Below are 12,501 nucleotides of genomic sequence, written 5' to 3'. Positions count from 1 at the left end.
CAGCACATTTAGCCTGTGGGAGTGCTCTGTCCTCCTTTCCCACACTATGCATCCCATGAGCCCTCACAATGACGTCAGGACAGAGGCACAGGCGAGTGCCCCACTCAGGGGTCACAGGTTCACTTCCTGTCTGTCAGTATCGGGTTGGGCAGTGTCCAGTGTGAAGCGCCAAACTGTCTTTATGATCTGCCATGAGTTCAACCTCTGTGTGTGTGTGTGTGTGTGTGTCTTTCAGGCCATGTGGCTGATGCTGCAGCAGGAGGTGCCAGATGATTTCATCATAGCAACAGGAGAGGTGCACAGTGTGAGGGAGTTTGTGGAGAAGGCCTTCAAAGAAGTGGGCAAGACGATTGTGTGAGTACACACCGAAACCTCCACGTCACAAACACACACCAGATTCTATCAAGTCACAAATCCACATGACTCACCTATTACAAGGTTTACTTGTTATGATTTCATGCCATTTGCATGTCAACATTCTGTCGCCTGTTCCATACATGATCAAAGTGAGAAGCATTTTTTGGTTTTGCCAAGACACAGAAATAATAAACACAATTTCATTTAAACACAAACCAAAGCCATGAATCTGATCTTATTCTTCATATGCAGCATCAAAGTATTAGAACACCTCATTCCCCTCCCTCGTGTGTCCTGGCAGACACAGGCATGTTGCTGAAGGTGTGCGTTGCCATTCACAAATGCCCGTTGTGTAGAATTAAGAGAAAAAAAGGCAGCTGACATGTTTTGTCTGCATGAGATGTTAAAGAAACAAACCACAGAACAAATAACATGGAGAGACGTGGAGCTGGATCTGGATGAACAGCGGTGGGAAAATGTTTTTTTTCTGTTTCCAGGTGGGAAGGAAAGGATGTGGATGAGATTGGCCGCTGCAAGGAGACGGGGGCCATACATGTTAGGGTGGACCCCAAATACTTCCGCCCCACTGAAGTGGTAAGTCAGCTTTCACCTGGTCTTGTTCCCATTTGAAGGTCTTTTTAGTACTTGAATATTATTTAAACTTAACTAGGCATGGAGATTTAACATGGAGATTTTCCGTCACGATTATCGATCAAAATAATCACTATTCACAATATTGCTGCGATGACTGGAAGAATGTTTTAATATGATTGTTTTAGATTTTTAAGCTGTCTGGTCTTATGGGGCTCAGACACAGGTATGATACGTATGTTATAGTGAAAAAGAATTCACTCCCAAGAAACCACCAGCACCAGGTAAAACAAACCCTTTTAAAGGTTTATTAAAACAAACATGTCTGCTGGCAGTCTGGCTGTGAGTGCTTTGAGGAAGTCCACTGCAGCTGAGATGTTCAGGCCTCTTATTCAGATTCCTCCTGTGCAGGACCAATCAGCTCCCAGGATCCACCGACACTCACACACACATGTCATTCACTCAGACATGCACACCTGTAACCCAGCTCACACACACACACACACAAGGACAAAGCAGTAACAAGAACATTGACTGGAATGGTTCGGTTTGGTACTGTGCGGTACAGTAGCTCCACCCACAACAGTCAGCTGATTGGGTGACAGAAAAACATCCCTCCCTTGCAATTGGTGTAAATATCCTGTGGTAGTCGAGGCAAACAGCCACAAACACAGCTGGATGTCCTGCATTGTGTCTGCTGTGTAGTGTTCGATGTCGTCGTACATGGCCATGGCGGGCACAGCCCTCACCCCACCTACCGAGTAAAGCTACTGTACTGTTTTCAGTATAAATGCGAGCTAAGGCTTTACCATTCCAGACCTCACGTCCTGCACCAAACTGAACCGTAACATGATGGAAACACAGCAACTGTGAGTGCTGACTGAGCTGTGTTAATAATAATAATAATAATAATAATAATAAATAATAAATAATTAAAATAAATCTCAAAGTGCTACATTTAGAAAAGAAAAAAAAAGCTATTAGACCAGGCTTAAAATTGATATAAAAATAACAAAAACAAAGCATTTAGTGATCAAAATCTTCAGCGGGAACAGAATGGCAGCTTTCAGAAATACAGACATTATGAACAAAACGTTCATATTAGTCAGCTTTAATGTGTAAATAATAGCACTAAAGCAATAATAATACTACTTATCATCATCATCATTATTATTATTATTATTATTATTCACAAACCTGTACATTAGGTTTCCCCCGCCCTATATACTTGACCTTAACATGAAAATAACTTTTTTTTCTGCATGTATCTGATTGCCGGTCATTGTGTCTGGTACCATACACTTATCAGCGCTTATCCAGTCGACAGCCTGGGGCTGCTCATTGTATGCTTTTAAACAGCTGGAAACAGGCCAGTTCACCTCTTTAAGAGTAATGTTGGCTACATCCTGTTGGTGGGTGCTGAATGGGTGCTCATAATCTAGTGAAGGGACCTTTACTTTTGGCACAGGACTAGAAACACATGTTTGCAACAGTCGTAAGCATCCAAATGAGCTTCCAATGAACACCCGAGTCCAAAATGAACCAGTGTATTATCCCCTTTTCTTTCACAGTGTGTGCAACGTCTTTGACAGGTTGGAAGTCCTTCTCTCATCACTGTCCCAGAGGGGTATTGTATGGCTGCTCCAGCGGAGGGTGTAGGGTTACCCTGAGGTGTTGTGCCTTAGATAAGCTGTCAGGTTTTCAGTTTAAAGCCAGCAGTGTTCCACTGCGGCTTCAGTCTGGCAAGATTACTGCGGAGATCCAGTTGAGTGACACTGGAGGATTAGCAGAGAGGCCCTGCTGACTGGCTGCTGAGGTGATGGCGGCACTGGTCACACACCTGCACCATTATGCTTTGTGCGCGTTGGCACGTTTATTCATGGCTACAACACTGAGGAGTCAGGAGTCACTTTTGTGTTCTATAGTGATGATGGCTCGTGAACCTAATGTGCTTATGTCTGAAAACATTGCATGAATCAGAGAACTCCTCTGTTAATAATGCTGGAACTTTAAAGTGACTGCAAGTAAACATCCACTCATGAAATGAAATGATGTTGTCAGGAACCAGAGCTAATACCAAAACAAGTTTTGTGCAGTCCTCGTACCTTCGATCAAACGTTTTTCCTCCAGGTCCTGCACTTTAGGTAAAGTTCCATGTGTTTTCATAGATTTTTAAGCCAGCAAATGTAATCAAAGCGGAGATAAAAATTGATTAAAACCATTAACTGAAGCACCACCAGGTGCTCGGGCCATCATTATCACATGTCTACAATATTCTCTTTTGTGGATGATCAGGAACACAGAAGTGCGTTAACTGCTGTGCTTCTGTTACAACTGCAAACTGCCTTGTTTGTAATGGTATGGAGTAGCTACATGTTATTTTTGTGATTCCTTCATTTGAGGTGTTGATGTTTCCTTTATTTAAAGCCTTTATTTGAACATAATTGCTTTCTAGTAACGGCTTAAAAGACAAATATACTCATGATCAAACACTCAGGTGTCAAACAAACCTCATGAAAAACCTCATGTTTCTCCTCATGCAGTTCTCAGGGGTGTTTACTAATATGTGTGCAAAGCTTTCACTATGAATTAAAAAATGAATTCATAGACGCACAATAAACACTGACACAGTAAATGCTTTTGTCACAGGAAATCAAAATATCCCGTGACATGGATGCCTATGTTTTCATGTTCTTCATATGTGTGGAGGTTCTTTCCACATACTTAAGATAATTAAAAACATGTGCAGAAAAGTTTAGAAAGGAAATTATAATCTCAAAGTGACTTCCCAGTAAAAGTAGTTGCAGGTTAAATGACAGATTAGAAATAAATCTATAGGTGGTTTCTATTACAATTATTAGCTGTTAAGGATTATTTTCATTCTTTTATTATTATTATGTCAAAATATATAAGAAATGACCTTGTTTGAGTTCCAAAAGCCCTTAATGAGGGATTTAGATGTTAAAACCAACAGTCAAAAATTCTAATGTAGTCATTTTACATTGATGTGATCAAATAATAATAACCTGAACATAGAAAATGTTGTTTCTAAATAAATGATGAATCAAGGATCCACAGTATTGCAGCATATTCTCTGACACTGTGTTTGTCCGTTCTTTTTTAAGTTAGAGAAGTTGAATGAGACAGGGAACGGGAATAAAGAGAGAGAAACACTTTTCGCCACTCTCTCAAATCATTCAGAGGAAGGGCTTAAAGTGACTGAAGTGTTTAACCTCTGATCCCACGAGACAGGAAGTGACTGACACGGAGCTCACAGCTCAGCGTTGTGCCTCAAGTGAAAAATCTGTCACCCGGCGCATGTTTCATTATGTATTTGCTGTTTAGGTGCAAGAGAGTTTGGTGTGGTGCAGAATGTGCACGTGGCTGTACATGAGAGGAGTTGCTCCTCTGGCTGTTTGCTAATACATTTGTAATTCATCATTGTCCTTGTCAGTGTGTGTGTGTGTGTGTGTGTGTGTGTGTGACATGAGCTCATGTATCTCCTCAGCCCCTTGGGACAGGAGTGAGCAAGCACTGGGCAGACTGTGAGGGGCTTAAATATGCAGGTGTGCTCCACATGTGGTGCAAGTGCTCTTGTCTGTCTGTCTGTCAGTCTGTCTTTGTGCTTTGCACTTTTTGAATCCTATGCCCCGAGGCAGCATGGCAGACAATGAGATTGTCCACAGTCATCAACGCTGTTCGCCCAGAAGTGAAATGCACAGTTTGAAACCAAATTAAAAAAAAGCGAGCAGCATTTTTGTGAGACAGTCACACGTGAAAAACAAAAGGCGTGTGGTTTGAAGCTGCTAGCGTGACTTTGAGTAAAGCTCCAGGTAACTTTCATACCTTCACCAACTGTCATGACTGCTGTTTCTCTCCATTGTGCAGAGCTGGCAGTCCCACTTGTCAACCTGTGGGTCTGTGCCAGCACTCTGCCTTCATCTGAGCTTCAGAGGCGTGTTTGTGCTTTGTGGTCTAATGGGTATGATTAGTTTTGGTTGCCAGGTGATGTATAGGAGGATGACTTGATCTCTGATGTGATCAGATAGGTCCCTTTGTTTGGTTCTAACAGATTTGGAAAGATGTTGAGAGATTTATTAGCCTTGAACTGATAACTGACTCCCAGTGAGCGCCTCCTCCTTTGTCTCATGCATGTGATCCATGAAGTGAGATTCACTCACTTTAAAGTGCCTGTGCTATGCTTTAACTGCAGATTGTTGTGTTGCTTTTTACTTGCTCGTAAAAGTTAGAAATGGCCAAGTCTTGCCTTGTAAAGCGTTTACAATCAATGAGTCGCTCGTCACATCCTGTGCAACCCGCTTGTTTGGCTCCCTTAGTAATATGGTAAAAGTGACGCTACTGGCACAGTGGTGACAGTTGTGTTTACAGCTGCCCCAGAGGCCTCTGGGTAAGAGGCATGCCTTCTGCAACACAGAGGCTCTAAGCAGTTGATTGCAATCGCAAAATAATATGCCAGCTAATCAGTGAGAGCGGGAGGGATTTTGTGGTCAGGTGTGTCTAAAACTCAGCGTTGAGAGTAGTGAGTGTTCTTTGCTGTTTATAAATGGTTCTTTCTATTTGATGTGGGAAGTCACGTGTGCTCGGTGTCAAGGATGAACATTATGTTGAAAGCTCCTCAAAAAAAATGTTATGCCAGAAGCAAGACAATTGCACATTATAGAAGCAACAGAAAGGATAGAAGTGTCGTTGAATTATATATATATATAATATATAATATTGAATGACAGTTGCTTTGAAGAGTCGCATGCACAGGAGACAAAGTCTGGACCTGCTGCATCCACAAGCAGTCGTTCCTTTATTTGATATGTTGACTTCAAACCATTCCACCACTTCCATCTCTACTAGAAACACACACCTTTATATATCTGTAGTACATATATATATATATACTGTATATATATATATATATAATGTAGGCTTCAAATACAAAGTTTCTTGACGAGTCACTTGTCATATAACAGCTAATTGATTTGAGTTTGAGGTTTCCTCTCATTCCCTCATCTGTGCAATTTATCCAGCGTCATAATTAGTCTCAGTTAGCATTAATGGCACTGATTGTTGATGTTGACGGGTTTTGTGTACATGTCATAGAGTTGGTGTCTGTGTCTCCGTGCATGTGCACACTGTGCAAGTGGAGCCTGGCAAGTTCATGTGTCGCTGGAGGGGATAAACTGAAACACAGCGACTGACAGCTCTGTGGTGTCAGAAGAGGAGGAGGCGGAGGCAAAGTGGTGATTAATGGGAAGTTGTCTCTCACTCTGTCTTCATCTGTCTCTGTATCCCATCACTGTCATTGTCTCAGCTCACCCTTTTGCACTCGCATCTCTGTCTCAATCAGAGTGATGCAACAAGAATTGTTTGGCCTCACAGGAATGTCAAAATTCTTCTACTATTACATTATACACACTGACTACCTAGTTAGTGTAGTTTGTGTGTGTTCTCTTTCCACCATTTTTTTCCCCCACAAATTTTGGAATTCAGGAGTCTGTCGCTCCCTCTGATAAACATTTACGGCCAACTTGCAGTACCAACACATCCCAGTAGGGGGCCACAGCCCACACTTTAGGAATCTCTGTAGCACGGTCATTATTGCGTTGCTAAATAAACAAATCTGATGATGGCTTGTTGAGATGTGATGTTTTGAATAGAAATAAATAGAATTCAAAAACTGCTGTCACTTAATTTTCCACTAGTGTGTTGATCTACTAAGAAATGTTTAGCGTCATCACACTGGCACCTTTGCTGTTTCCAGTGAGATGACATTGTGCATGCCATGCATGTGATTGACAGAAAGGAATCACCACCCGAAGTTCCCATGTACTGAGAAACACAAATGTAAATCAGGCTTTGTTAGAGTCACGTACCAGCATTCCCTGCAGTGCAGTCATGTTCTGTTAATACATGACTGATAAAGCAAGTTTATTCTTGTGTGGCACAAACAAATGTTAAAAGCAAGAGGCTCCATGCACAGGCCTGTGGGAGTCAGTGACGAGTATGTGCTGGATATGTGTTTGTGTTCATGGTGAGTGAGAGGACTGATGCTGATCAAATAAACCCTGCTCTTATCTTTGCTCTCATCCAGCTGCTGTATCACATCTCATTCTCAGTAGTTCCCTGCGCCATTCTTCTCTTTTCATTGGCAGTAACAGTTTGAACACAGAGTGGCAGAAACTGGCATGATACGTGAGAGTTTGACACGGCACTTGTTCTGCCTGTTGTATTGTATTCGTTCCACAGGAAAGAATCAAACGCTCCTGCATCAAACCCTTAAAATAGCTCCATTGTGACACACCACACCTTGGTATCTGTCAACTACCTGTCCATGAGTGTATATGCATGCACTGGAATCTCAATTTGAAAGTGGATGATTGTCATTGCGTTAGTTAGAGATCAGTCCTGTCGTCATCGGGAGAGGAGCTCAGACAATGGCACACGTAAGAGAGTCCATCTACCTCCATGCTGCTATTAATGTCTATTTACGATGATAAAAACTTAAATGTCTAATGTCTTATTGCCAAGTACAATAAACACTGAACGCAACAGACAACAATGGAGTTTATCAAGCTGTGTATAAGAATAGACTACAGGCTTCAGCCGCTCTTATTCTCTCCTTTACGCCAATTCCACTCAAAGGGTCCAAACCATGCAGTCCTATTTGCAGTTTTCAAAATAAAGTTCTATCGAAATCGATCACAACGTAGTGAAAAGAAAAAAGTTAAATTATTATGTGATTCCATGTAAAATAAGGATGTATAATAAAACATTAGTGAAATATACTGTGAACAGTGGAGCTATAGTTTTTATATCGTCTGTCTTCTACATTTCTTTGCATATATTTATTGATATTTATTTACCTTATTTCTCTTTTACTTCTGTTTCTATCTTGTTATGATTTTGGCTGCAGTTACACTACAAATAATATGGAAGGAATAAAGGAATCTTTTATAAAGTTTTATCTTATTTTTTGAAAATATGTTTTATAATATATGTTAGTTTATGGTTTGTTTATGGCTTGTACTTCATACACAAGTCATATGAAGTACTTTTACTGTGTGCTTTTCAAGTAACCCGGGGTCAAAGTTCACTTAGCAACCGTTATGAAGTGGACAATTAAGTTTCTAAAACTCCAAAATTATACAGTAAATATACTTAATATTACCTGTATATGAAGTGCAAGAGGTAGTGAGCCAAGGGAAGTGAAATCATATACTACTAATAAAAATGATCGACAAATATTACATTAAACAGTAAAAGTGTTTTATACAACGAGATAAGACTTTACTTTATGTGTCTCATTTGCAGGGTTAGGGTTAGGGGTTAAAGCCAAAAATCACAACAAGGTAGAAATAGAATGTATTCCATAAATATATATATATATAAATGATATAAGACATGTGCACATGAGACACTATAAAACAGGATGAAAGACTATAGCTCCACTATATACAGTCTATACAATACATTTCACCAATGTTTTATTTAACATAATTATTTTTGACATATAATTAACCTTTTTCTTCTCAGTGCGTTATGTTGGCTTTTGATGGAACTTTATTTTGAAAGCCAGATTGGACCGTTGGAAGAGAGAATATCAGCGCACTTCACATTGAGGAGCAGCTGATTTGACCACGGAAAGTCGTTTAAATGTTATTGATGGTGGAAGTTCAAATCTGTGAATATCTTTCTGACTCACGACAGATGATATTTTCTCCGTGGTCATGTCTTCTGGTTTCAGAGTCACCCTCCCGTGTGAAGCTCCTCCCCTGTCACAGGTCACTTACACGTTACGCAACCTTTGGGTCACGTGACTTGTGTTAGATGGAACTGGAAGAAAAGACGCCCTTATTTTGAAAAATGAATAAAGGAATGATACACGGATTAGGAATGAGCAGCTATTATTGTCCTGCTCCATGTCTCTGGCAGTGCAGTGGTGTCAGTCAGAGGCCAGCGGGGCCTGCTGAGGACCGCTGGCTCTCAGAGGTGCTTCATCTCCAGGCTGATGCAGTTAGACCTCGAGGTGAACCGCAGCTGTCTGGAAGTGCTGAGGCAGCAAACTCTCCACTTTTCTCTGGGTGGAGTTCTCAGACTCAGGCAGCGTTGGGAAGCTGGCAGCTGGTTTAGGACTTTCGTATCATGCAGACATCGTCGTCAGTGACTTGTTTTATTCCACATTTGCGTCTTTGAATGGTTTAGCACGCGTGTCAGAAATGAGTCTGTGTTTATGCTTCACCGACAGACTGAGCTCCAGGATTCCTCAGATTCCTTTTCGTAGAAGCCATTGATGAGGAAGAGGAAGTGCGAGGTAATGAGAGACCCTGAAGTTCTGTTTGCCTCCTTAATGGATGGATGTGAATGTGTGAACACCAGACGGACATAAAGAAGCGAATGGCTTTTATGAGCAGCATGATTTATCCATCAAACAAGCCTTTGTCGAGCTGTGCTGTCTGAATGTCTGGCACTCGACACATGAATCAGGGCTATCAGGGCTGAGTTTGACTGTTTGGCAGAGGCCCATGGCTCTTTCACACAGAGGAAGCATGAAATATTAGCATTATTTTAAAAGCTTTCCAAGATGGTTCACAAGGAAAGACATTGATTGTGCAAAGATTGCTGAGAGCCAGGCTCTCTACTGCTCTCACATTCTCACTCATAGTTCAGTCCTTGCTTTTTAATGACTCTAAACTCAAGTTTGAATCGCCCCTTTTTTCCATTATCAGTGTAGCTGTGAACTAACTTTTATATTTAATGTGCATTAGCATCGTCATCCTCATTATTATTATTATTAGTGGACTGTTTATCTGTTTATCTGGTCTTAACTTCCTCTGTGTTTACATGCTTGGGCAACATTCTGAATAAGTCCATGTTAAAGTTTATATTACATAAATAAACGACACTAATCGGTCAAAAACAAAGCAAAGTCCCACCCGCAGTAGGAGGTTTGCTATAAATATAAAGTCTAGTTTGAAGTAAGCACGTGTTTGCATGTGAGAAAATGATCACCTGTCACTTTGACTGACACTAAGCCCTCGCTTCTGCATTTGATCTTGAGACAAACTGTCGTTGTAAAGCATCATGTCACCACAATCACAGGCAGATTGGTGTTGAGGGTTAGTGCAACTTCACCCACATGCATGTGAGGCTCGGGTGTGGTTTTCCTCAGTGTAGAAGCTGTGATTTAGGACAGTGTGCAGTCTGCTGTCACTAAATGGCCTTTCTCTGACACACACACACACTATTTCCTGCATTTCGAGGTGCACATTTTGTGGAATACAGCCAAGTTTGTCTGTCTTCTTCCTCTTTTCCTCAATTTTCACAAAAGTAACTTATATAGTCTTTGTATTATAAAGGACATGATCAACTGTAAATATGTCCACAAAGTTAAGGCTTCCTATTATTCAGAGGAACCATACACATTCTTCAGATTGGTCACAGTTTTTCTTGTTCTTCCCACAGATTATTGCCACCATAGAAATACTCCTATAGTTATCTGTAATTTTTCTGTGAACATTGTTGAAAGTTTCAAACGTACCTGCGCTTTCTTCCCACGACAAAGGTCACAGAGACGTCAGATATTCCACCAATAACAGCGCCGTCCACACCGCGTCACGGAAGATGACCCCATTGATATGTGGCCCCTAATTTATTCTTTTATTATATTCTTTTATCCTTAGATTTTTGTTTATTGTTCCATTTTGTATTAATAAATGCAAATAGAAGTAAATACAATTGATTTTTTAATTATTGATCTTTAAATAAATTTTTTTAAATGAACAAATTAAGATGCAATTATACATTCTCTTTAGTAACTGAACTGAATTGTGAGGCAGCTAAAGATTATCATCCTAGTTTCCACTATTCTCTGCTTTGGCACTGTTCAGGTCGTGAGGTACTTTAAATGGTTCCTGTCATTCATGACTGATGGACTAGAACTAACACAACATGTGACAACACAAAGATTAAAACGTGTGTAGTGAAGCAAACTGAAACGGACAAAGTCATGTGATGTGCTTTTAATGTCACATGTTCTAATGTTTCCTCCTTCCTGTCATAACTGCACTTGCTGGTTGTGTCGTATATTTTGAACGACGCATATTTATAAACCTTAGAAATGAAAGTAAGGAGTTTTTACCAAAAGTTTTCAACAGTTTTTTATTCATGTTGAGATCTTGAGAAGCCCCGTGTTCCAGGTTTGGTTCCAGGTTTGTTCCAGGTTTGTTCCAGGTTGGTTTCTCTTTGCAGGAGCAGGTCATCACAAGCTCAGTGTTACCTCGCTGTAACCTGAACCCTCCACAGCTCTCAAATACAGGCTTAATCCAGGGTGTAACAGAGACACACCAACACAATGGCACAAAGAGGCCAGCAGTGTTTTAAACATGTCCGACCCATTGTGTGAGTGGTCCCTGAGATTGGACAACTGTCTGTCAAAGTGACACTAAAGTGGGTGTGTGGGTGAGAGAGGTGGGAGAGGAGATACACGGCTTCCGACGGATACCGGTCACTTGCCACGCGTGAACTGATGTGAATTTCGATGACAGGAGGCTGTAACCTCTGGGAAAGGGTCTGTTGGGGGGGCGGGAGTGAAAGAGAGGGCTGAAAAATGGGATTGACCTTTAACCCTCAGTGTTAGTAATGTGATACTGGTATCTCTATTGTGGAGGGAGAAGAGTGATGTGAAGGGCACAGGGGAAAGGGAAGGTAGCTTCCAGACCACACAACTGATTAGTACTTCCTGTGGTCAGCCACTTTACCACAAACATAAGCACACACTTTTGTCTAAGAACAAACCTTTACATTTAAATCCACCATCTTTACTGAATGCAATAATGTATGTCAATCTTATTCTACGTAGAATATGAGTAACATTTTAGAAAGAGGTTGTTGTGAGTGGATTTAGTCTCTCAGTGTAGGAACTACAGCAGGACATGGATTCCTCTGTGGCCCGACGCACACGGCAACGTAAAGAAACGTATTTAGTTTCCTGTAAACACTGTGTAGTTTCAGGAAATGTCTTCATCCACACAAAACACCACTGAAATGACTCTCAATGCCTTTGTGCATATGGCAGGCCTGTATGTGACGCTGCAGCACTGCGACAGAAAGAAGAAGACATGGAGCACGTGTGCTGTGTACAGACATTTGTTTAAAACAAAGCTTTATTCGAATAAGTATGCATTACAATGTGTACAGTCTGGTTTTAACCCGACTCTGTATGTGATTAGGTATAGAGTTCTTCATATGAAGGTGTACGTGTTTCAGTTGTTGGGGGAAAGTTAGAGACTTTCAGAATGAAATGAAAGTGAAAATTAGAGGGAGCTTATCTCTGTAACACACACTGTTCAGATGAGTGTGTCAGTGTCAAACAACCTACAAGCATGTGAGTAATGAACCCCCATGTTGAATGTTTTCCATCTTCCACAACTGTGCAAAATATTAACACTTCATCTCAAATTGGAGGCGTCTGTCATTAATATCTATGTAGAAATCTGCAGTTGAGTTGAGATCGGGTTCCAAGTTCCAAGTTTACATACGTCG

At 40.9% G+C, this 12,501-nt stretch overlaps 1 protein-coding gene across 1 annotated transcript in view; it reads left to right on the top strand.

Moving 5' to 3' along the window:
- The window catches only part of gmds (GDP-mannose 4,6-dehydratase), a 122,792-nt gene that overhangs the window by 100,479 nt on the left and 9,812 nt on the right, over positions 1-12,501 (top strand). The window contains exons 8-9 of the mRNA XM_044044534.1: positions 236-354; positions 855-951. Coding sequence (XP_043900469.1) covers positions 236-354; positions 855-951 — 216 coding nt within the window. The remainder of the gene's footprint in view (positions 1-235; positions 355-854; positions 952-12,501) is intronic.

The sequence above is a fragment of the Solea senegalensis genome, linkage group LG14 (assembly GCF_019176455.1).
Source record: "Solea senegalensis isolate Sse05_10M linkage group LG14, IFAPA_SoseM_1, whole genome shotgun sequence".
NCBI classification, from domain to species: Eukaryota; Metazoa; Chordata; class Actinopteri; order Pleuronectiformes; family Soleidae; genus Solea; species Solea senegalensis.
The sequence above is the reverse complement of the archived record's forward strand: the minus strand, read 5'-3'. Positions and strand labels throughout refer to the sequence as shown.